This window comes from Pristis pectinata, chromosome 22, assembly GCF_009764475.1.
Source record: "Pristis pectinata isolate sPriPec2 chromosome 22, sPriPec2.1.pri, whole genome shotgun sequence".
In the NCBI taxonomy this organism is placed as follows: Eukaryota; Metazoa; Chordata; class Chondrichthyes; order Rhinopristiformes; family Pristidae; genus Pristis; species Pristis pectinata.
Window position 1 is genome coordinate 35,107,666 of NC_067426.1, and position 27,256 is coordinate 35,134,921.

At 42.4% G+C, this 27,256-nt stretch overlaps 1 protein-coding gene across 4 annotated transcripts in view; it reads right to left on the bottom strand.

Annotated features, from left to right (window-relative positions):
* Nucleotides 1-27,256, bottom strand: part of adgrb2 (adhesion G protein-coupled receptor B2) — an 898,475-nt gene that overhangs the window by 58,530 nt on the left and 812,689 nt on the right. For all 4 annotated transcript variants that reach the window (XM_052036166.1, XM_052036168.1, XM_052036167.1 and 1 more), the window contains 3 exons: nt 19,665-19,836; nt 15,974-16,069; nt 9,168-9,207 (listed from right to left, as the gene is read on the bottom strand). In XM_052036166.1, the coding sequence (XP_051892126.1) occupies nt 9,168-9,207; nt 15,974-16,069; nt 19,665-19,836 (308 nt within the window). The remainder of the gene's footprint in view (nt 1-9,167; nt 9,208-15,973; nt 16,070-19,664; nt 19,837-27,256) is intronic.

Below are 27,256 nucleotides of genomic sequence, written 5' to 3' on the forward strand. Positions count from 1 at the left end.
TTTTGTTATTATTTCAAAAATAATCCTTATTCATATATATTCACATTAATATATTCATTAAAATGGACAAGTGTGAGCTCTTGTGCGTTGGGAGATCAAATATAAAGGGACACACTACACTGTTAATGGCAAGACCCTTAACAGCGTTGATGTACAGAGGGTCCTGGGGTCCAAGTCCACAGCTCCCTGAAAGTACCTGCACAGGTTGATAGGTTAGCAAAGAAGGCATATGGTACGCTTGCCTTTATTAGTCGAGGCACTGAATTCAAGACTTGGGAAGATATATTGCAGCTTTATAAAAGTCTAGTTAGACCACATCAGGAGTATTGCATTCAATTTTGATCGCCGCATTACAGGAAGGATACAGAGGCTTTGGAGAGGGGGCAGAAGAGGTTCACCAGGATGCTGCTTGGATTAGAGGGCATGTACTATAATGAGAGGTTGGACAAACCAGGGTTGTTTTCTCTGGAGCTGTGGAGGCTGAAGGGAGACCTGACAGAAGTTTATAAGATTATGAGAGGCATAGATAGACAGCTGGTACATTTTTCTCAGGGTCGAAATGTTTAATACTCGAGGGCATGCCTTTAAGTTGCGAGGGGGAAAGTTCAAAGGAGAATTGCAGGGCAAGTTTATTTTACACAAAGAGTGGTGGGTGCCTGGAATGCGCTGGCAAAGGGTGGTAGTAGATGCGATAGACGTATTTAAAAGGCTCTTGGATAGGCACATGGATATTCAGAGAATGGAGGGATATGGACCATATGCAGACAGGAGGGATTAGTTTAATTAGTCGTCAGTAGCTTACAGCATCGCGGGCCGTCAGTTTGGCACAACATCATGGGCCAAAGGGCCTGTTCCTGTACTGTACTGTTCTATATTCCATAAAAAAACATAAAGACACAAAATAAAACAGTGCATGGCTTTCTTTACATTCATGGTGTCATCCTGTCTATAAATTCAGTGTTGTCAGGTCTATATACTTGTAATGCCACCAAGTTAAGACATTCTATGTACAAAGCACCACTGCCATTCATGTGGCCTTTTTGGACAATACACACTCCAGCGTCCAGTGGTGGCGGGACCTTGGATTGTAGTCCTTCCCCACAAAGCCTTTGTGTCGGCAGTGTCAAGCTTCAGTGCATCCATTAGGATGTATGCTTGTAGCATAGAATGTGCCAGGTGGCAGCATTCCCTTACAGACATCTGATTGTACTGGAAGACCAACAAGTTTCACGCAGACCAAGGTGCATCTCTCAAAAGCTGATGATCTTCCAGCAGCACTTGATGTTTGTCTCAGGATGTGTCCCTGGGAACAGCGTGTAGACAAGAGTGTCCTCTGTGACACAGCTGCTCAGGGCGAACCCTGACAAAGGACCTTGCATTCTTTTCCACACCTTCTTTGCGAAAGCACAGACCAATAAGAGATGGGCAATTGTTTTCTCCTCATTGCAGCCATCTTGAGGGCAGTGTGCATTGTGAGCGAGACTCTGACCGTGCAGGAAGGATCTGAAGGGGAGGGCTCTTTTCACTGCCAGACAAGCAAGGTCTTGGTGGAGTGTTCCGGTGATGAGTTATTCTGCCGAATGACTTTGACAGCCTATTGGGGAAACCATTCCACAACATGGTTCTGGCCTCAATCTTCTCTTAAGAGCCCAACTTCCAGCTTATTGCTGAGACCAAGTGCAGTGCTGAGCCTTTTCAAGCACAAATAACCAGCTTTGCCCTTGAAATGTTTTGATGGTTGGTGAGATCCTACCCCACACTCACTAGTTGCCAAAGCTGTCCTGGGTGTGGATGATCTGAATATTGGCACTATGGCCTTATTACATACTATGGACCTTAGATGAACCTCACTTCATTTTTGTTTTTAAAATGTCAGCTTTGTGCATGTGAGTGTATGCGAATGCACAAGGCTTGATCAGTAAGTTTGCAGATGACACAAAATTAGGAGGTGTTGTTGATAGTGAAGAAGGTTATCGTAGATTACAGGGGGATCTTGATCAGCTGAGGAAGTGGACCAAGGAGTGACAGATGGATTTCAATACAGATAAGAGTGAGGTGATGCATTTTGGAAAGTCAAACCAGCATAGAACTTATACTATGAAAGGTAGAGCACGAGGGAGTGTAATGGAACGAAGGGACCTAGGAGTACAAATGTATAGTTTGTTGAAAGCAGCATCACAGGTGGACAGGGTGTTGAAAAAGATGTTTAGCATACTGGTATTCATCAGTCAGGGCACTGAATATAGGAGTTGGAACATTATGTAGCAGTTGTATAAGTCAATGGTGAGGGTGCACTTGGAGTACTGTGGACAGTTTTGGTCACCCTGTTATAGGAAAGATGTGGTTAAACTGGAAAGAGTGCAGAGAAGATTTACGAGGATGATACCAGGACTAGAGGACCTGAGTTATAGGGAGAGGTTGGCCAGGCTGGGTCTTTTTCCTTGGACTATTGGAGAATGAGGGGCGACCTTACAGAAATGTTTAAAATTATGAGATAAGGTGGATGGTAACAGTTTTTCCAAGGGTAAGGGAGTCCAAGACGAGGGGGCAAATGTTTAGGGTGAGAGGGGAAAGATTTAAAACGGACCTGAGGGGCAACTTTTTCATGCAGAGGGTGGTGAGTATATGGAACAAGCTGCCAGAGGAAGTGGGTGAGGCAGGTACAATAGTATCATTTAAGAAGCACCTGGATAGGTACATGGAGGGACAGGGCTTGGAGGGATATGGGCTGAATGCAGGAAGTTGGGACTAGCTGGGTGGGCACAATGGTTGGCATGGACTGGTTGGGCTGAAGGGCCTGTATCCGCGCTGTATTGCTCTATGACTCTATGTGAATTATCCTCGATTCTATTTTTGTTAGGATTTATTATTGGTCTGATGGGAACATTAAATCTACTGCAGTGATGATCATATGAACAACACCTTGAAGCGCTGCCACATTTAACAGCGTTCAGAGAGACTGACAATTATTCTGCTTCTAATGGATCATTTCAGCTGAATGAATGTTTAAAAGAAACAAACAAATATTTATGTGGACTCCAAAGCTATTTTCCATCCTCCTCCACATTGGACGTCAAAGCAAGCTCCAAGGTGAAACAAGAACAGAAAGTGTTGAAAACACTCAGCAGATAAGGCAGTGCCTGTGGGAAAAGAAACAGAGTCTCTGGTCAAAGACCCTTCCTCAGAACAGGTGAAGTAAGATTACAATGAATGATTCGCCCTTCATACTGCCCAGCTCTAAAGCCTGGGCTGTCTTCCTTTCTATGCAGCAGTTACTGGGAGATTTAAATCTGAATTTTAATTTACTTCAACATGAATTTAAGTACCAGTTCCATGACATTGCTGAGTCATGTGATATATAAAGGGTGAATCATTCATTGTAATCTTACTTCTGATGAAGAGTCTTTGACCAGAGACTCTGTTTCTTTTTCCACAGGCATTGCCTTATCTGCTGAGCGTTTTCAGCACTTTGTTTTTATTTCACCTTGGAGCTGTCTTTTCCTGCAGCCGAGGATGGCAAGGATTCCAAGGGCAGGAGCAGTCCGCAGCTAAAAACCCAAATTGCTGGTGGGCTAACTGGGGAGGACAAGGAAGGAGGTCAAGGTCATCAATATCCTGGAAACACATAGGCACCCAACCAGCAGTCCAGAATGCAGGCAAAAGTTATCAAGGACAGAGAAGCAGTCATTACCCACTTGAAGGAACATTTCAAAGATCTCCTCAACTGAGATTCTGAGTTTGAATAAAGAGCCCTTGACTTCTTTCAGCAGGAAACTATCCGATCCAACCTCACCAGCACCCTGATCAACAAGAAGATGAAAAGACCTTATGCCAACTAAAAAAATACCTCAGGAGCTGATGGCATCCCTGCTTAAGTTCTAAACTTGGGTGGTGAGGAACTTAAAGTGCGTATTCACAAACTCACCTCTTACATCTGGGAAGAAGATGCTATAACAGGAGATTACAGAGACAATGTAATCAAGAAAGGAGCTAATTCTGACTTTGGTATGCACAGAGGGGTCTCCTGGCCATCTGCCACAAGCAAAGTCATCACCAGGGTTGTGGAATGGAAGTGATACAACTGTGAGGCTAACCGACGAGTCCACAACAACCCAATATCAGTGTAAATTACATCAGATAAGACTTCCCGATAGCTGCAACACTATTCTCCAGGCTTTCTCACCCCAGTGCTATATCTCACCTCCTACAAGCTTCCTGGTGAGTGGAGACATTCAATGCGACAAATGGGAAACAGATCAATCTACGTCACATCCACTCCAGAATCAATGTCACCCCAGCTTCAGTCACCAGGCTACAGCATGCATTGCACATATTCAAAGGCTGAACTCCAAATCATCGCCAAATCATTCATTTGACATCCACAAAACAATGGTACATTACCAATCTGACCCTGTTGTACAACACCACCCTCCTTGATGAGACCTTGGAAAACATGTGCCACATCTCCTATCTTGGGAGCCACCTCTCAGCACAGTCAAATATTGGTGATAAAATTCAGTATTATCTTCAGTGTGTCAGCATAGCCTTTGTCTAGCTGAGGAAAAGAGTACTTGAAGATCAAGATCTGAAATCCAAATTTTCCTCATTTGACAACATGCCCATTCTAAGTACAAGTAAACTCTCACTGAACTCCATTAAGACCTTTTGTTAAACAAGGAGACAGAGTACTCCAGATATGGTCTCACAACTGTCCTATATAATCTAAATTCTCAAACACTTCCTTGAAAATGTGCAACATCCCCACCAATTGCTAGGAAGCCTTTGCCCTGGTCTAATCAAAATGGAGACAGAGCATTTGGCATGGCACTGAGCATTTTGAGTCCATGTGTGGAAGCATGCAGAAACCCAGCATAAATGGAGGCTGGAACACAGTACACCCCACAATACCCACTTGGCTGTCTTCAAATACCACCTCACCAAATCAGCCATGGTCTGCGGAACCCACATTGGCCTCATCAGTAGCCTCAGAATGCACAAAACCAGAGTGGAAGCAAATGATCCTCAACACTGAGGGTCTGCCTAAGGAGGAGATATGAATCGTACCTATTACCTCAGTAGTGTGGGGGTCACACGGATGCTGCTAAAACAGTCTCACTGTCACAGAAGTCTGACTAATTGCTACAATCATGAAAAACTCTTAACAGTGAATTGCTAGTTAACATAGTGTAGTGTTGTTCTGAATGAGTTAGAAATGTTATGGCAATTAGCTTCTATCAAGGATAAAATCTTTGCAGTATTTGGAGCTGATTTATCGCCATCAGGAATAGTGATTTCTTTTGTCTAAATATTTAGTTGGCTCATTGGGGAACATCAGTTACAGGCAACTGTCATATTATGGCTGTTTGGGTTATGAAAATTCACCCTTGCAGAGTTTACAAACCACTACCCAAAAATGTGAGATATGGAATAAAATTCACTCTTACAGCATTGATGTGGAACAAGGTAAATAAATAAACACTATTTTTTCCCAACTCGAATACCTTGATGCACGCAGAGATGATGTGGCTTTGCATTATGGAAAATTGCGATATGGACCCCCCCCCCACCCCCACTCCCACTCACCCTGGTAAAGTGGGGGTCACCTGTCCCAAGAAGAAAATGACAGGGAACTTTATTTGTTCATCTTTCTTTCATTGGTTCATCCGAATCGGTGTCTAGAAATTAAGATGGTGTAGCACTGCTTTATTCAGCACTAAATGACAAAAAGCAGACTTACCATGGAATGAAATTGTCAACGGCCATCTTCTAGCGTTACTTGAACGGCCAGTTCTCAGCCTCCCAGGTTATGCTATTCCCCGTGCAACAATATGGGCAAAATTAGAGCAAGCTATCTGGGGAGTGACCATGTTAGAGCACTCCCAGGACAATTAAAACTTCACAGTACAGAACTGGATTGTGAATCTGTGTCCTCACTAAGGTCCAGTCCCAGGTCCTCAAGATGCCAATCACCAACTGACCTCCCAACATCCTCAATTGGCCCCAGTGCTGAGCCCTGTGGCCCAGGTCCAATTCTTTGATTCCCTAATGTCCTGACCCCCTGGCTCCCCCATGGTCTCACACACCATACTGGCCTCGGCCTGACTCCTTCCACCCACTGATAATTCTAGATCCCCTGATTCCTCAAGGCCTCAATGCCCTTCAACAACTGAACTGCCCCCTAACCTGATATTCACAGGGCCCAATCCTCTAACGTCCCAACACCTCGATAATCCCAAATCCATAACTGATCCAGGCCTCAGACCCCCATGATTCTTCAACCTCAACTCTCAGATCAGCCCACGTTCCTTCCCAAACCATTAATTGGCCTTGCAATCTTGGATCGACTCCACATCTCTGACTCATCAAGTTGCCCTTAGGTCCTCTGAGCTCCTGATGGAGATTTCCAATTAACAAACTGAGACTCCATTCCACCAAAGTTACATATCACGTCACCATTCCCAAGAGCTTCTCCTGCAGCATCTTGCCTGATTGCTGTTTCCAATAACCCTCTGACCTTGACTGGGCCCACAATTTCCAGCTGTCACTGCCCCTCAACCTCCTCATCTTAGGCAATAATTTTTTGGCTCTGTAGCATCAATAAACTTGGGACTCAAGCATTATTGAAATTCACAGTAGCAGGTACATGATCAAAATGGTCACTGTCCACCACTTTTATGACCATCTAACTGCACCCTTTAGGCTGCTCAGAATTTCTAGGCCTGGTTGTTTTCACAGACCTGAAATAGATTCTCACTTTCTTCATTTTTATCTTACGCATTCCATACTTTTTAAAAATCTTCATTGCAGTGCTTTTTCATTGATCTAACCACAAATCTGTAACTGTAGAATTGGTAGATTGAAGATTATTACATTTTTAATGTAAAATTATGTATGGTTGATTGCAATTAAAAAAGCTTATGATTTGTCTGGGAGAAACTGCATGTGGCTTTTTTCAACCAAGCTATAAGCCTTTGGCTTCATCAGCCAGGGGAGACTGTGGGATACCCGACTCAAATTTGGCTGACCACAGAAATTCATCTTCACCCTACATTTCACACCATACAAGCCATGATCCTACCAAATGAATCCATTACAGAGCCACTCCAAATCAAGCCAGGCTCTATCTATGCCCCTAGATTATTTCCAATCTTTCTTGCCACAATACTTCTGCTGGAGTGGATCTAATCTACAGGACCAATGGAAAATTGTTCAACCTACATCGCCTCCACTCCACACCCAAGGTCAGTTGGCTTCAATAATTGAGTCGCAACTGTCCTTTGACAATAAAGGTCCATGGCAAGACCTCGGACAATGTGGATCACTTCCCAGATCTCATGGGAGGAGGTTAACAGGTAGGCAAAGGAAAAGAATAAAATATGATCTCTGAGTGAAGTCACCATTGCCTTCAGTGTGCCAGCACCCTCTTTAACTTGTGTTTTAAGATCAACACAACACACCTGGTCTACTCACAGCAATGATTCCTGCCCTCTTATATGCTTCTAGGACTTAGACTACCTCCAGAAGGTACATCAAGGCAGTGGAGAGATAGCAATGCTGTCTCTGCAAAATCTTTCAAATCCACAGGAATGTTAAGGGAACAAACGTCATTGTCCTCTGCCAGGCTAACATCCCCATCATTAAGGCTCCAGTTAGGTTCAGTTGGTTCCATTGGGTAGGCCACTTGTTCACATGCCGAAATTCAGATTCCTGAAACAGACACTCTTATCTGAGTTTTGTCATGGGAGGAGGTTAACAGGTAGACAAAGGAAAAGAATCAAGTATGTCCTCAAAACATCCTTGAGGGAATGCAATATCCTCACTGACTCCCAGGAGTTCCTGGCCCACATCTGCTCAAAGTGGAGATGAAGAATTTGAGGTGGCATTGACAGTCTCGAGTCCAGGTGTCAGGAGACACAGAAGCTGCACGCAAATGGTGGAAGCAGCACACCATCTCACAAACTACCCACCTGCTCATCCCATCAAGTGTCTCCTGTCCCATCTGTGGAAGAGTCAGTGGCCTCAGAATGAACAGAACTGGAGCAAGTCATCCTGAGGAACCACTTAAGAAGGTAAATGGTTCCTCAGGATCGTGACATACTGAATTAAGCCAAACTGCACCACATCACCATTCTAAACATAGAGACATGAAGATGCTGGAATCTGGAGCAATATGCACAAAATGCTGGAGGAACTCAGCAGGTCAGGCAGCATCTATGGAGGGAAATAAACAGTTGACGTTTCGGGTCGAGACCCTTCATCACGATTTGAAGGGTTCTGATGAAGGGTGTTGACCTGAGATGTTGACTATTTTTTTTCCCTCCACAGATGCTGCCTGACCTGGTGAGTTCCTCCAGCACTTTGTGTGTATTGACCATTTAAAATACATGAGGATATTTTAAAAAAGGATTATCCTTCATAAATTACATTTTAGGACACTTTCCAATTGCAGTGATTAATGGCAAATTTTGTAGTTGCAGTTTGAGCAGAAAATAAGATACCTCAATGCAGGTGATTTGTACCAGAATTGCCAAGTACACGTGTTCCTAAATGCAGTAAAAGGAGTTTTTTTTTCAGGTCTTAGAAAACTAATAACGTAAGTAGATGGGTAAGAAAAGGGATTTATTTTTCACAAGCTTGCAATAGAAGAAAGACTTACATATATATTAGCACCTGAGTGGACAGCTGGAGGCACAAGAACACTTTACAGATAGTGAAGTACCTTTCAAGTGTGGCCACTGTTGTAATGTTGTAAAAGTTGCTTTTAATTGCAGACTAAGGCTTTGATTTCTGCTTACTGGTGTTCAAAAGTGGTATTTTAGAAATGTTTTAATAACAGATAATGAAATAATCAGTGGGGAAAAATGGGTCTCTGAGAAATAATTTGATTGGAATTACTATCATGAGAGCATTGGAATGAAACAGGAAATGTTTGCACATATCCCCTTTATTGCATTAAAATTAATCAAAGATAAATAATATCTGATGTAGATTAAGAGATGATGCAGTGATTCCACAGTCAACTCATTCCTGCTGCAGCTGATGTTAACACTCAGCTGCTGGCTGTCCCGAGGATGTGGAGATGAACAATATTAGAGAAGAATGTTAATGGATAATGGTGAGAAGAGGTTACAGCAGTTATCCCCTCTGGGATCTGAAGTACTACATACCAGACTGGCATGCCAGGTCCACGTCCTTTTCAAAATCTGTCTATAAATAGGCAGCAGGACACAAAAAAAAACAGCAAGTTAGAGATGGTGGGGCTATCAGCTGAAGAAACTCACCCATTTACTGACTGTCAGAAAAATAAATTTAAATACAGAAGTCCTGACTGAGAAGCCACTGAAAACATGGAAGCACAACATCTCAGAGACAGAATTGTGTCTTCACCAGGATTTGTGGCCTCACAGTGTATTCACAATTCTGATACTGCATTCCATGTTATCACACACAATACAAGATGAAGTCTTTCTGCCCTCTGTGTCAATATTGGACAAAACAATTTATTTAGTGTATTCCCATGTTTCAGTTCACATCCCATAACCTTTTGTGGTATTGGGCTTTAAGTGTGCATCCGGTTACCTTTTAACTATCCACTTAGACTATGAATTCTAGGTGCCCAACAAACTGCAGGTGAAAAAATATTCTACTCCCATGTAATCCTTCACCTCTTTGCTTAAATCTCGTTTCTCACACAGGACCTTCATTCCACTATGTCAATGCCAACTATCTCTACTAATCCTATTTACCAGCATTTGATCCAATAGCTACTATGCTTTGAGGATCTGTGCTTGTCCAGATGTTGTGTGAGTACCTGCCTTCACTGTGTTCCAGATCCCCTTTAAGCCTCTTACCCCTCACCTTATACCTATGCCCTCTGGTCTCAGACACCTCTGCCATGGGGAAACGTTTCTTACTATCTATGCCCCTTATAATTCTGAATTACTCTTATCAGGCCACTACCCACTCCTCCCTCACCAGCCTCCCCTGCTCCAAGGAAAACAAACCCATCTATCTGGTTTCTCTTCATTAATGACCTTTCTTGGAACAGTAATTGGCCTGTCCTGTTCCTGCTTAAGCCTCTTGTAATTTTAAACAATTCCAATTATCTCTCTTGGTTCCAATGAAAATAATTCCAGTCCAGACAATCACTCCACATTACTGAAATTCTCTAGCCCTGGACACATCCCCATGAATCTCTTCCTCACCCTCTCTCGTGCCATCATATCCTTCCTTGAGTATGAATGCAAGAACTATTCTACAGTTAGAATTTTAGTGTTACCTTCCCACTCTTATATTCCATATAATGGGTAGTATATCATTTGCCTTCTTCAGCATCTTTTCTACTTGTCCTGCTACCTGCCATTTGTCATTGACATCCTCCTGCAGCCTACCACATTTTATCTTCCATAAAGCACATTGCCAATTTTAGTATCCTCTGCAAACTTCTTAAATATAAGGCCATGATTAAGTCCAGGTCATTTTACTGCAAAAAGCAAGAGGCCCAGAACTGAGCCTTGCAGAACAGCAATGCAAAGAGTATTCAGGTCACTAAAACTATCTTTTGACCTCTCTTTGGTTTGCTTTCTGCAAATGAACCAGTTTCAGATTCCACTTGCCTCTCTCCCTTTGATTCAATGGACTTTTTTTTCTGACTAATCTGCCTTCTGAGACTTGCTCAAATAGCACGGTACATCCATGGACACTACATTAATGCACCACCCTCAACAACTGTCCTTGTTAACTCCTCAAAAAATGTCTTTGAATGTAATGTGTGCAAATTTAATTTCATAGTTTTCTGGACAGAAATAACAGAATGGTAGTGATGTAATCTGACATCAGATTCAATTACATTTGAGTATATATGACTAGATGCTTAGCTACGTGTATGTTATACCCTGCTGAAACTGTATCTTATTTATTTTTGAAATGTGGGCATTGTGAGCAAAGCTGGCATTCAATACCAAACTCTCGTTGTCTTCAGACGGTGAAGCTTCTTCTTGAAATGTTACATTCTACATGATGGAGAACACCTAGACAGCTGCTCAGAAGGGACTCCAGAGTTTGATTCAGCAAAGGTTATACTTTGCAGAAGTTTGATGCAGCTAGATAGCTTTTTACATCTCTTCAGAGGGCAGTTCAGAGTTGGTAGATGACCAGAGTCAGAGAAAGTGAGAGCTCTGTGCTCACTATTGCTGGAACAAAATCCTCAACATTAACTTCCCATGGTGGAACTAAGGCTTAAAAAATAAAATGCTGTATCTCCACTTGAGTCCACCTTGTATATTATCAGATATTGGGAATGTCCTTGGAAAGATATCACAACTAAATTAAATAACAGAGGTAAACTGGGCTTCCAGAGTGTTAGTGAGAGTCGGATTTCAAACTGACAGCTGGTGCATGAGGTAAAAATGTGGGAGTTGTGGATTTCACAGGGTAAGAGCCTATTTCAGCACTCCTTAAAGGGTAAGGAGATTGGGAGAGCTGCCCCAACCCATTATGATGTTATGGCTTCAATCTCAGTAGTTGATAGCCTCACCCCTGTGTCTGCGGCCTTCTCTACACCACCCTCAACCCATACCAAAACTATACTTTGAAGAAGTAACATGTGCTGTGGATAAAGGGGAAATTGGTGGATGACCTATGCTTAGGTTTCCAAAACATATTTGGCAAGGTGTAACAGTAGTGTGTCACAGGGATCAGTGCTAGGGCCTCAACATTTTTTCCGATTTATATAAAAGACTTGGATGAAGGGACTATGGTTGCTAAATTTGCTGATGGCACAAAGGAATGTCGGAAAGTAAGGTGTGAAAGGACAATGCTATAAACGAATATAAATATGGTTGGTGGCAGCGGTGAAGGGAGGGGATTGACCTGTGAGAGCACAGGTGACGATTGGTGCTTAAAATGAGCATTAAGCTACGAAAAGTACCTATAGAGAGTGGCAGTGATGAAGGAGGAGGACCAATCTGTGAGGTACACGCTGACCAGTCGCAGGGGTGGGGGTGATATCATGATTCCAAAACTGATGCATGGAGAGGAAGGCAGCTACTTGATAAGTAGGACTGGATGAGTATTTCCATGACTTTTATATTTTGTAGCTCAAGCCAAAATAAAGGCAAAGTTATTCGTAATGTGATTAGTATTCTCTATTTAAAGGGGTTAACTAAGAGCTTAACTTAAGGGCAATTTGGTTTTACTTCAATTACATTTTAAATAAATCTTTTTTGTATGGCAGGTGAGTTCAGTCCTCTGTGTTTTACGGCCTGCAGAATGTGGAAATCTGAGACCCTCCTTGCAGACGGGATGACCACATCTGCAAGAAGTGCTGCCATTTTGGGCAGGTTGAGTACCAGCCCAGACAGCACATTCTGAGGGGTGGTCACCCCACAGTTTAAGGAAATGCAGTAAGGGAGAGAATGGGTAATTACCAGGCAGGGGAACGGAAACAGGTTGGTAGTCAGGGAAACCTCAGGGTGCATGTCATTCTGAGAGTGTTTTTTCTGCATTGGAAATTGATGGGGATGAATGTTTCCCTGGGGAGTGCAGTCAGAGCCAAGATCACAGCTCTATGGGTGGCTCAGCTGCACAAGGGGGGAGGAGGAGGAGTCCAAGGGCAGTAGTAGTAGAAGACGAAAGTGAGAGGAATAGACATAAATCTATTTTTGTCACAAACACAGACGTAAATCCGGATTGTGTGTTGTCTCCCTGGTGACAGTGTCAAGGATGTCACAGAATGGATGCAGGGCATTCTAAAGGGGGAGCGGTTGTAGACCACATTGGTACTAACAACATAGACTAAAAGAGAGATAAGGTCCTGCAACATGAATTTATGGAGCTAGACTGCACACTAAAAAGTAGGACATCTAAGCTTGCAGTCTCTGGATTACTTCCTGTGTCACTTGCTAATAAGTGTAGGAATGAGAGGATGGGTCAGATGAATGCATGGCTGAAGAGTTGGTGTAGGAGGGAGGGCTTTAGATTTCTGGATTACTGGGAACGTTTCATGGAAGGTGGTACCAGTACAGGCTAGGCACATTGCAGCTAAACTGGAGCAAGTCCAGCATCCTTGCGGGAAGGTTTGCTGATGCTGTTGGGGAGGATTTAAACTAATTTGGTAGGGAATGGGACACAAAGCAGATGTACAGTAGGGGCTGAGGATGAGCCAAACATAGAAGGAAAATGAAGTCAATCTAGTAGCAGATCATACATAGACTTGATAAGGCACATGCGGGGAATGCAAGGCTGGATTGCATCTATCTGACGAAAAGAGTCTGAAAGGTAAAAGAGATGAACAGAGAGCATTAATAAGCAATAGGAATATGATATTGGAGACATGGTTGAGCAAAGAGCAGGACTGGTAACTCAACATTCCAGGGTACAGAGTCTTCAGACATGCCGGGGGAGATGTAAAAGAGGAGGTGGCATTGCAATATTGATGAAGGAGTCCTCTTCTGCAGAAAGGAGGAAAGACATTTTTGAAAGTTCTTCAGATGAGGCCATATGGGTGGAGCTTAGAAAAGAATGTGGGGAATCACATTGCTGGGGCCACATGAGTTTCCTTGAGCTGTGGGATGATCACCTCTGAAAATGTGCGATCCGTGGAACTCTCAGCTGGTGCTCAAGCTGAAAAAACGGTGGCATTTCTTGCAGATGCAGTCATCCTAGCCTCAAAACAGTCAGTGCAAGACAGAGAAGCAGATATGTGGCAAATCACAGAGACTTGTAAAAATAATAGGATAATAGCTGCAGGAAATTTCACCTGCCTTAACTGGGATTGCTTGAGTGTGAAAGGCTTGTCAGGGGTGAATTGTTAATGTACATTCAGGAGAGAGCTTTTTGAACCAGTCTGGAGACAGGGTAGGGTAGAGAAGGGTAGTACTCTACCTAATCTTTGGGAATGTAGCCGGGCAAGTGGTAGGAGTTTCAGTTGCAGAGTATTTGGGAAGCAGTGACTAAACCTTTAGGTTTTAAGGTCGTGATGGAGAAGGACAAGGGTGAACCAAAAATTAAGTTTCTAAATTGAAGAAAGCCCACTTTCCATATGATGAGACAGGACTTGGCAAAAGCAGGAACTCGGAGCAGCTATTTGTACATAGGTCTACATACGGACAGTGGGAGTCACTCAAAAATGTAAGAGTGAGAGTTCAGGGATAATAAGATAAGGGCAAGTAGTCCAAAGAATCAAGGATGTTAAGGGATATCAACGGTTGGATAAAGAATAAAAGATAGCTTATAGCTGGTGTAGAGAAACGACAACAGAAGAGGCTGCAAAGGAGCACAGGAAGCGTAGAGGGGTCCCTACAAAAGTTAGTACTTGGACAAAGAAGGGGCATGAAATAGCACTGGCAGGCAAGATTGAGGAAACTCCCAAATAATTTTTAGGTATATTAAAAGCCTTTTATCGGAATCATTGCTATTTGTAATAAACATTAATGATCTTGATGTGAATGCAGGTGGTACGATTCGTAAATTTGCAGTTGACATGAAAATTGATGGTGTTATTGATAGTGAGGCGGGTCATCTTCAATCACAGGATAATATTGATCAGTTGGTAAGGTGGGCAGAGCAATGGCAAATGGAATTTGTTCCTGAAAAATATGACAGCAAGCATTTTTGGAGAACCAATAAGGCTACAATGAATGGTACTGAGGAACAAAGGGACTTTGGAGTACATGTCCCAGGATTTGTGAAGGCAACTGCACATGTAGATTAGGTAGTAAAGAAGGCTTATGGCATACTTGCCTTCAGCAGCTGGGGAACAGAACATAGAAGCAAGTAGGTTATAGTACAATCAGAGAACACATTAGTTTGAACACAGCTAGAGTACTGTGTGCAGTTCTAGTTGCCACACTATAGAAAGGACATGATTGCACTGGAGAGGGTGTAGGGGACATTCACCAAGATGTTGCCTGGGATAGAGCATTTCAGCCGTGTGGAGAGGCTGGATAAGCTGGGAGTGAAAGGGGGACGTGATGGAGGTAAACAGAATTATGAGGGTCATAGATAGGGTTGATGATGAGAAACTTTCTCCTTAACAAAGGTGCCTAAAACAAGAGAGCATAGGTTGTTCCTCCTTCCCCATGTGAGGTTTAGGCCTCCCCAGTGAGTGGGAACCCTATAGTCCCTCCTGTGAAACCTTCCTGTTGCTCAAAACATCTGCTGCAAATTCCATCTATATTGAGTTAAACTCAACGTGCTGCCATCAGCCATGCTCACTCCATCTCCTGCCACCAAAATCCCACCTCTTCCTTTTATCTGCAGCACTGTGTAATGTAAATTTAACAAGTTATTTCCACATCAAGCGATAATAAGCAAATCTGAATAGATACATGAATATCCACAGTCAATGAACAGCTATAGCTCCTTCCTGACTTATACCACTGATACAGAAATTATAGAAAGTAACTTCAATTATGTTATCTACCTCAAATACCCTCTATTAAACATAGGAATACAAAAAGGAGTAAGAGAAGGCTATTTGGCCCTTTAAGCCTACTCTGACATTCATCAAGATCATAGCTAATCTTCTACCCTAATGCATTTTTCTGGACTATCTTCATATCCTTTAATTCCTTTCATGTCATGTGCAGAAATCCATTGATTTAATGAACTGTGCCTTCACAGTTCTCCAGAGTAGAGTATTCCAAAGTTTCACCACCCTCCATGTGAAGGAATTTCTGCCCATCTTAGTCTCAGGCCTGTCCTTTATCAGAGACTCCTACCGCTAGTACTGGATTCCACAGCCAGGGGAAACATCCCCTCTCTCTCCTGCCTGTTGGGGCCTGTAAGAATGTTATAATTTTCTAAACTTTAGAGAATACAGGCCTAATCTACTCAATCTTTCCTCATACGTCTCTATCTCAACAACTCCCTGAAACCATGTTGTGCTCCACAAGGCTGGTATCTGGAGGACAGACATGTCAGATGCCAGGCAGATTTCACTCTGCTCTCTGTAAATTGCTCCTTTACTCACCATTATCTGGACTTGACCATTTTTGTAAGAATCTGGTGAATTTTCATTTTCTTCATTTTTACAGCTTCCCGTTCGACATTTTACAACATCCTGGATCTATGAGGAATTATAAAGAGATTTTGAAAAGATATCCTTACTAAACAGAAGCAGTGATAACCAGCAAGTTGCAGATGTGGAATATACACACCAATGCCACTTTCTGTTATATCTGGCGGATATTGTGCGATATTGTTTATGCTTTCCTATTTCCCTAAATTTCCCATGTCCCTTTTCCTTAAAGTTCTCTTCAACTCAACAAAAATATCGTTAGATAGTCTTTCAAAAATATTATTTTTCCTATTTCTTTTTTGAAAGTGAATGTGACTTTTTTCCTCAGCCTGTGTGTGTCTACGACTTCAGAGTGTTCATCAATGGTTTACATCTGTTCACTCAGCTCTACTGCTGTACCCGAGTCTCTCAGATCAGTCTGCTCATTACTATAATTCTTGCTGCTTAAGACTGTGTGACCATAATACAATATTGTACAACCAATACACTACGAGAGTCTAGCAGCACCGACCATCAAATTCAAAATCCCATTTGAAATGGAATGGCAAATGAGAAATCCAGTGAAATGAGAAACATGTTGGAAAGTATTGGGACAGTAGGTTAAACTGTCTCCATGGCTGCTAGTTCATTATTATTTCAGCAAATGTACATGGAATTAACTGGAGGGTATTCAAATTGAGGCCCCCAAAGTCTGAAGAGTGACGCATACTGTTAAGTTTCCCTTACACAGGAACTGTGGGCACTCCTGCTATTTGATTTACGCTGAGTACAAGACATGTGCTATAAAGATCGGTTACAGAAACAGTAAGATAAAGCAGAGATAAAACATACAAAAACTCCTCTTAGGGCTGTTCATGAGATCCATACCAGCAGTGACACAGTGAATTAGCATCCTGAAACATAAACTTTTACATTTCCCCACATATTTATGCTCCTTAAAACATATCTTTTTGACCGAGCTATAAAAACAGGATAACAGAAGACTGAAATAAATTGGAAATACTCATGATATCATGAAGCATCTGTGGAGATTAGCCTGATGAAAGATTAGAAACTCTTTTCTAATCTCCACATATAATTTTGACGATCTTTCATTAGGCTAATAAAACATGCAGAGAGCATGTGATTGGAGGGAAGAACAGGAGGGAAGATCTGTGATAGATTTAAGTGCAGTAGAAATAAAATTGCATAAAGGATAATGGTACAAGGCAAAAGAGGTTGGTACTGGGACAAATAAGGGACAAAAGTTTGGTGCAAAATTATCTGGGACATAAACATAACTGGAAATTACTGAAGTCAATGCTGAGTTCAGAAGGCTGTAATGTGCTTAGCCATAAGATATGGATGCATTGCTCAGACTTACATTAATCTCCAATGGAACATTGTTCTAGACCAAGGACAATGAGCTCTGCCTGGAAGTGAGGCAGGAAATTAAAGTGCCTGACAAATTGAAACTTAGGGTTATGTTTATAAATTGAATGCAGGGTTTTGTAAAGTGATCACCCAACCTAAGTTTGGTCTCACTAGCTTACTGGAGACTTTGTCGTCAGCAGTGAATGCCGTATTTTAAATTGAAAAGTATAAATTGTGATTTTATCTGCAAAAAGTGTTTGGGGGTCAGGCAGTGGGAAAGGGGAAAAGTAAGAGGGAAGGTGTTACCTTGGGAAGGGCAGTGACTACTAGTTGTGATGGAAGAGTGAACCAGGATGTCACAGAGGAATAGGTTCTTCAGAATGCCAAAAGTGGAGAGAGGAACTGGTTTTCTGATGGTAGTGACATAGTGGTGTCAGAAAGACTGAAAAATAATCTGTTGAATGTCGAGGAAACTAGTGCGGTGGAAGGAGAGCTGTCATAATTCTGGAGGGAGGGACAAATGTTTAGGAGATAAAAAGGACATGGTTGAAGGAAGTAAGGGAGGTCGGATTAGTGTATGAAAGTATCACAAAAAAAACTGCTGGTGGAACTCAATGGATCAGGCAGCATCTGTAGATGCAAATGAACAGTCAACGTTTTGGGTCAAGATCCTTAATTTGGACTGTGGTGTTGAGGTCAAAGTGCAGCAATGGTGGAGCTGTCAGAGTGTGGGGGGAGGGAAGGGTGCTGTTATTGAATGGCCTACTCCTGCTTCTGTTTATGATGTCCTTATGAGGGCCTTTCCAATTACAGGTGGAGGGGAATCCCTGGTTGAAGGAAAAGGACTGGTGTGGAAGCTGGCATTGAGAACAGATGAAGCAGGGAGACCAGAATGGAGTCATGAACCTGAAACATTAGCTCCGTTTCTCCTTCCACAAAGACTGCCTCACCTCTTGAGTACTTCCAGCATTTTCAGCTTTCATTTATTGGCAAACTTTTGGTCTTCTACTTGATTCTATTAATCTATTCAATACTTTATGCCACTACCCCACCCAAGAGTTCATGCCACGTGTTGATCATTTGTGTGTGCAGAACTTCCTGGCATCCAGCTTATATTTGCCTTTCATTGGTTTCAGCTTGTGCCCCTGATTCCTACTTACTTTTCTTTAACCTGTCACAATGTATATCCTTTGTAAGGCTTCCTTTCATATTTTTTCCCCAATCATTCTTCAAGACTTAATTCTTTAATGCTGGGCATTAACCCAGCATGACTTTTTTCTACACCAGAGCTACCAGAGCATATTTGTGTTTGCTTGTCAGAATTTGCTTCTGGGTTTATTTGTTCAATGGCAATAGTTTTTGTAACTTTCTTTAATGCTCTATAAACTCTCCACACTGTGTATTTTTCACTTTGAATCAGGAGCAAGTTATTAAGTCCTTTATTCAAGTGCTATTGAACTAGTAACTTCCAAACAGGCTTCAATATAACGACATGTCAGTCTTTCTCTCCTCTCCTCATTCTCCAATTGGCCACTGAGGATGAATTAAATTGTCCTTTATTTTACACATTCCATTAACATTTATTATACAAAAACAAGGTAATTACAAGAGAAGGTCGGCATCATTCTCTTGATTACTATGTAAGTAATCCTGCAATATTTTCAAACCCTAAAAGTATTGTATTTCAATGTATATTTTTTATGGTTTGAATTTCTTTGGGATTACATTTTATTGACAATTTTACATTGCATTATTACACGCATGTTCAGTAGAGGGATACAGTTCCCAATGAGTACTCATCAGAGCAGGAAGATTTTGAGTTCATAACTGCTGCTTTGAGTTATCTGAGCTGGAATGTGTGCCTCAGGTGAACTCCTTCCCTCTCTCTATAGGCTGGGAATGGTTCCACTCTTGAATCCTTGTGATTGCTCCTAGAAGGGTACATGTGAACATGCTAGTCAGGGAAGGATTACTATGATGTTCTCTGTTCACAGTCTCTTATTTCCTTCAGGTTTGAAGAATGGGTGTTTAGCAACAGTATTGGGTAGCACTTTCCTCCAAGCCCATTCACACCCTCTGTTACACAGTTGGCAAACAATCTCAGTTGTCAGCATCTGCTCACAACTGCTGGTACACTAAAGAGTTCCAGTCTAAGGCAGTGTCACTGCAGGCACTTCTGGAAATGGTCTTTGCATTTTTATCAAACACTGCCCATGGCAGTCCTGAGGGGCTTGGGGGGGTGGTGCTGGATGGATTGTACAGTAGATATCTATTGTGTGACTGCACATACCTCTCTCCTTAGGAAGCAGTGGACTGTGATAATAACAAAGCCTTGAATGGAGTCAAAAACTGCAAACAATATTTGAAACAAAATCGATCGTCGATCAGTCATCGCTAGAACAGCTGACATCCAGGTCAATGCCAGCAATGGGAGAACAACACAGGAGCTCCACAAGGATGCCCTAGAGGGAAGAGAAATCACCAATGATTAAAATAGTAAGTGCGATTGATATTTCATGGACAGTCACCAGCTACAGTACAGAAGGGTCTGAATAAAACATTGTGACAAGACTTCCACTAAAAATTGAAATTATCTAGCAATTCCATCACATAACATTTTTGTTTTGTATCACAGAATTGAAAATTTACTTGCCAGAATAAAGGATGCCAATGAACATTTGCAAATCATTTCACACCACACCAGAAATGTGACTAAACACTTACTTACGTGCTTCCCCCTTGTGCACTTCATGCAATTTCCACACCAGTCATTCAGGAGATAATGTTATTCCCCATGTCATGCACTGAAACAAACATTGTTGGGCACTCCTGGCACAACAAAGTCTCAACCTTTACGATGATCCCAACTCTCTGACCAACCCCCCTCCAATGTTTCTGACACCCCACTTCCACTGATAGTCTTGGCCCACTGATGACACTGATCTCCATACTCTGATCATCCCACCACAATCTCCTGACCATAGGGGCACGATTTTGTTCACTTAATTAATGTCCATTCCCAAATCCAAGCCACAATCTTTGTCTTTCTTCACAGTGAAACTACAGGCCCAACTTTGATCCCAGATGGCACATACTCTTCTAAGGAAATGCTCTGTCCTTTCAGTAACATCTGAAGCTGAAATGTGCAGTGGTGGGCCCCTGACCTAAATGACCATTAGTGTGCTGCTGCAGCATTCCTCTGCTGCACCCACGTAGTGGGCAAGAATTTCTGGGAATTACTGTCCTGCTCTTAATTCAAATTGAAAACCAAACTGAGATCTTTAAACAGTGTTGAACAAAGATACCACTGGATAGCAACAACTTCTGTAATTACTCATCCTTCAGAAATTAGGATAGTCCCATCTTTCCCAATAACACCACCAAGAAATTGTCTGTATTCCCCTGGACCCCCTGTGAGATGTTGCTATCTGTAGGAGATTCAAATGTGATTACAGTAGTAAGAGTTCCTAAAGATATGTGGAGCTGTGGATCACTCACCCACATCTCCTCCATTTCTCACACTTCTGCTCTCAATCTGCCTTCCCCCACACAGAACAGAGATAGAGTTCCCCTGGTCCTCACCATTCACCCTATCTGCATCCAGCACATCATTCCTCATCATTTCCACCAGCTTCTACATGATCCCACCACCAGCCGCACCTTCCCCTCTTCATCCCCTCTGCTGTCTGCAGGAAACACTCTCTCCATGACCCCCGGTTGGCTCATTGCTCAGCCCCAACCCTTCCCTGTCCCTGACCCCTTCCTCTGCCACTGTAGGTGCAACACCTGCCCCTACACCTCCTCCCCCACCACCGTCCAGTGACCTAAACAGCACTTCCAGGTAAGGAACAGATTCACATGCACCTCCTCCAACCCTTCAGGTGCCCAGCGATGTGGCCTCTACATCGGCAAGGAATAGTGTAGACAAGGAGACCATTTTGCCGAGCACCTGCAAACCTCTTCAACTGCCCATCTCATTCCCACACTGACCTGTATTGTCCTCGGTCTGTGCCACTGCCAAGCGTGGCCAAACGCAAACTAGAAGAACATTACCTTATATTCCGCCTGAGTAATCTACAACCCAATGGTATGAACACTGAATTTTCAAAGATAATCCCCACCCCATATGTTACTTTCTCTCTCCTTCTGATCCACCCAGGTTCTTTAGCCCACCCCCTTTCTTTCCAATACCCCTCTACTGCTTCTTATTATCAGGTTTCTTTCCCCTCCCCCACCTGGTTGCATCTGCCTATCACCCTCACACTTAACCCACCAGGACTCATCTAGCCTCCCCACTAGTTCTATCTGCCCATCACCCCTCCCTTATCAGGTTCCACATCACCTTACAGCCTCAGGCTCTACCTGCGCTCTCCCTTCCCACTATCTGACTCCATCTGCCCATCATTGCCCTCCTCGCCTTGTTCCACCTATCACCTACCAGCACCTGCCTCACTCCTCCCCTCTCTCTTCCGGCTATCTGCCCTCTACACTCTCACTTCTGATGCAGGGTCTCGACTCAAAATGTCGACGATCCTTTACCCTCCACAGATGCTGCCTGACCCACTGAGTTCCCCTAGTAGTTTGTTTATTGTTCCTAAAGATGTGCAGTTCTTTCCAAAATTTTCTGAACAACCACCTGAAAATTAAGATGCATTTGCTGCATTCGAGGAAGTTTTGAAGTAAATAAGATTTCTGAAGCTCATTCATTTGCATTAAAAATCATGAGAATTGCAGCATAAACTTTCTCGAGACTGGTTCTAGATACCCTAACCATGGGAAGTATCCTCATACACATACCTTGTCAAGCCTTACAAGGATTTTGTACATACTAAACGTCAGTGTCCTGCTCAAACTGACATCCTCCAGAAGCCCAAGATAAAGAGATAAATCAATAATTGATGGGCATGACAACCATATGAGCAGGGCTCCCACCATGCAGTCCATTGTTCAAATGGTGGGTAGATTGCACTAGATTCCCCAGTGATCTTCCAGCAGCATGATCAGCCAAAGGACAGTTCCAATTCCTCCAGAAACCTCTGGACAAGATATTGCATATCTACCCTTTGGAATCTTGGGAAGGCATGTCATTAATGAAGGTATGGAAGTGTATCCTCTTATCATCTTTCTTTGACAATTTTTTTTTCAGACAGATTCTGTGACTTAACATAACATTTGGAGGTATGTTCTACGCATCTACAACTTCCAACTTCTTTATCAAGACTGCACAATGCTACGGTCTTGAAATTCATCCTCACATGCTGAGACGGTACAAATTTTATCAAGGTGTAAGTTGTTTGTGTGTGTAAGTGGAGTGATCAGTACATCGGGAACAAAAACTGAAAATTTTGGTGACACTCAGCAGGTTTCCAGCATTTTCTGGTCTTGTTTTTTCTGTTTCAGCATTTGCAATTTTTTTGATTCTGGTGACCAGTGGTTGCACCTATTAACTGCACATGATTTTGGATTCATAGATGAACTACGGGGTCATCCCGTCATGGCTGGACTGATAGAAGTGGTAGTTTTTGACTGGAATCACTGATTAAAGTGATAAAGTGGCTTGGGTGAACTATCTTGAACTGTGCAAGGAGGGACACAGGAGTGGGAATCTCTCATCCCTACACTGGATTGAAAGTCACAACAGAAGAGGGGAGATGCAAAGGGAGGCATAAAGACAACACTCCCAACCAAAAAAAGTAGAAGGCTATACATGAAGAATGAACTGAAATCTGGTCTATCTTGGCATCCAAGTTAAATTGATTACTATCTTCTATAATGAATTCTTCAAAAATGGCCAGATAGAGCCTATACCCTGGATATTACACAAGCCTCCTGTTAGGCCCTGCTTTCCCACGCATGGTCCACACCATTTGTTGCATATTCACAGCCCAATGTAGCAGCAACAACTTTAGACTTGCCTTGTATCATGACTGATCTCACTGCCGTCTCTCATGCGTCGATGCTTCGTGTGAACAGACGGACATAAACTACAGGCTGTAATTAATGAACAATTTGAATCCACTATTCAATCATATCATGCATGAAAATGCACAACATGATTGAATTTCTAGTCCGGACTTGTGCTAATATTACATTTTTCACGTCACTTTCAAGCAAGCCAAAGGACTTTACAAACAAGGAAGAACTTCTGGTTAACATCAGAAATGCAACAGCCTATTTGAAAACGGAAGGTTTCTACCAGCAGCAAGCTGATCATGACTAGATTTTCTTCTGTGACAGTCCCTTGAGTCAGGATCACTTGCTTCTATTCCAGTGCTGAGTGGACTGATGATGCCAATGTGAGATCTGCAAACCCAGAAATTCATCACATAGCTTTGTGTGATACTGATAAAAATTGAGCTCTGGAATGAATAGGGATAATAATCACTCCTGCTTCGTTTTGCTTCACTTTAGAAATTTGACTAGGCACTTCCTGAGGTGCTTTGCACTTGTGCTGCAGTTGTATTTCCAGACGCAGAATTGAACTTAGTGGTGGTTTTCCTAATTTTGTCAGGTGAAATTCAATGGCACTTTTCCAACACATGCTTGTTATGGTCCAAAGTGTTTACATTCTGGACCATGCAGTTAATATCCCCGCAAATTGACTCCTGAATGTTTCCCCGTTGTGGCCCCTATCTGATTCCCCTAGGACAGTATTGATGTGAGGCTCACCTTCTACTGAGCCAGCACAATGGATTTCATTCCCTCTTACCTGACTTCAGTCCAATAATGCCAGGAGATTCTTCTTATGCATGTCATCATGGTGCTAGTATCTGAAGGATACCTCTGCCAGGACGTCAGCCACAGGCTCATCGGTTGTGTAGCAGTTAGCGTAATGCTATTACAGCGCCAGCGTAATGCTATTACAGCGCCAGCGACCCGGGTTCAATTCTAGCCATCTGTGGAGTTTGTACATTCTCCGTGTCTGCGTGGGTTTCTTCCGGGTGCTCTGGTTTCCTCCTACATTCCAAAGAAGTTGTGGGCGTGCTATGTTGGCGCTGGAAGCGTGGCGACACTTGCGGGCTACCCCCAGAACACTACCCAAAAGATGTATTTCACTGTGTTTTGATGTATATGTGACTAGTAAAGATACCTTATCTTCTGCCTGCTTTCTCTGCCGCTTGAGTCCAGCCATAAATCTCTGATGGTAGGGAACAGGGAACCGGTGGTGGGATGCGAGGTTTCCTCCCTGGTGAGCCAGCAAGTATAAGGAGTTTCATGCCTCAGCTCTGGATTCCTGGCTATGTGGCTCAGCTGCCTCAATGCCCTTTAGCAGGAGGAAATCTCTCCTGCAGGGCAGTCAGTTTGCAACTCCAAGAGGTTGCTTCTCTGGATTAATAGCTGCCAATTACATGTTATAGGCCATGTTTTTAAAGGGAACTCCTTAAGAAAATACTCACATGCACTCTTCAATCACAATTTGTTGCACCAATTTAAATCATCAAAGGGCCATGCACAGCATTGCTTCAATGCACCATTTTGGGAACAAATTAACTTCATGACCAATCTGGTTTAGAAATGCTGATTAAAAAACAAACATTGAACAGAACACCAGGGATAACTCCACTACTTTTTTCAAGAGACTGTTACACATTCCTTTTAGTCCATGTGAGAGAACAGATGAGGCCTCAGTTAAACATCTGATTTGAAAGATGGCAGCTCTGACACTGGACAACTCCCTCAGTACTATCAGAACCTGATTCCAGCATCTGCAGTCCCTTGTGTCTCCATCACACTATCAGAACCTACTATTCTGGATCAGAGACAAAACTCCAACCAACTAAGTTACCATCAGCAAAAAATAAATCACTGAAGTAATGCAGTAGGCCACACCCTACTTCATCTCAGGCAGTCCCTCTGGATCGAGGATGCACTGCTTCCAGTCCAGCTTTGTGGGTGTTGAGGTGGCTGAGAGGCCAATGTGGGAACTGCAGATTCTTCCACAGACAGGGCAGGAGGTGTCTGGCCTGAAGAACAAGTGGGTAGTTTGGGAGAAGGTATGTTTCTTCTGCCACTTACAAATTGCTTTTGTGTGCTCCTGACGTATGGACTTGGGGTTCTCAATACCATCTCAAATGCTTCTTCTTCCTATCACAGCGAATGTAACCAATTCCAGCACACAGGAATAAAACTGTATGATTTTCATCAGAATAATGTCGGCACAATATGTAAAATGTAAATAAAACAAGAAAATGTTGGAAATACTCAGTAGGTCAGGCAGCATTTTCAGATTTCCAGCTTCAGCAACATTTTGCTTTTCAGTGTTTCATTCGAATACTGCAGTCAGTGGCCATAAGAGTCAACATGACCCTGAAACATTTGAAATGCTGTGAACTGGGAGTGTCTATGCTGTCAACTGTTTTGAGATTTTTCACCAAGTTAAAGTCGAAGAAGCTTGTGGGTGAGCCACAGCAGTGAATGATGTGGATTTCTCAGCTCTCGTACAATTAGTATTTATTCCAGTGCTGTTATTAGGGCCCGTCTGTGCAATGTTGTGACTCATGTAAACCAAAATGGGTACAGAATCATTTACACTGCAAGGTGCTTCCCAAAGGCTGCACGTTGAACTTTTTAAATAGTGAAAAACAAAGGCAGTGCAGATTCAAAGAGAAAAGAGTCTTTGTATATGGATCATTAAAATGGCTAGATTGCTAAAGAAAATAATCACAAAGGTAGAATGCTGGTCTTCACTTCTAGAAGAGTGGAGTATGTAAGATTATACAACATTTGCTGCTCCTGTACAAAGCACTGATTAGACCAGACTTGAAGAAATTCTGAATATCACTCCTCAGAAAGAATAAGTAAGCTTGTATTGGAGGGAGTGTGACACAGAATGACAAAGTAATCGGACTGTTTTGTGCTTGTTGACGTGAGGAATGCAACATTGCAGAAAATTCTTAGATACTCTATTCAAAGTGCAGAGTCTTGTCTGAAGGGACGTGACTAGACAACTGGGCATGTGGTCAGCATGCCAGATCTGCAGTGATCACTGAACTGGATTATCCTGCAGTGCATGACTTGTGATGCTTTATGGGTAAAATTCTATATAGAAAAGTGTGAGTGTGATATAAGTACAAACACAACTCACTACCTCACATCAAACAAAAATATTTTTCAATGAAGTCAAAAAACAAAATGTCCCTGCAGTCTAACTGCAAACTACTGCAGAATTATTATCACACATATTCCCAGAGTAAAGATCCAGTATCCCTTTGAAATGGCCTTGCATCAGATACATAGGTAGTCATTACAAAATACATTTAATAAAAGCTATAAACAATTCACTAGACTGCCATTCTGAGTAATGGGACCCCTTTCAAGACAGGTTCAAAGGCATCACTCGAAATTAAAAAAAAACAGTAATTTATATTTAAAAATAATTAATAATAGTCCATAAGAACAGGAATTTAATTTTTTTAACAATTGAAAGGAAGTGACTCAGTTAATACTGAGAAAATAAAGTGGATATTAGAACACACGTGTGAGAAATGATTCAAATCTCAGCCCAAAGTTTGATTCAATACAGGAAAGAGGGAAAAATGACCAGTGCAAAAGAGAACAGGGTAAAGGTATTGGTTCACAGCTGGGGATGGAGAACAGTGATTGGTTCAAAACTGGGGATGGATAAAAGTGATTGGCTCATTATCTGGAACAGTGAAAAATGACTCAATCTTCAAGGCATGAGGAAATGACATATTGCAAACAGAAATGATTATTTTCAAACCCAGAAAGAAAGCAAGTAAACTAACCACATTAAGTACAAAAAGTACTTTAAGTACACTATGCTGGTACAGACAGAATGGACTGTCTGGATCTGAGGTCAAAGGCAATACAATCGTATAATGTTAGTTCAAAGGAAATTTACTGACTCAAACGCCAGATCAA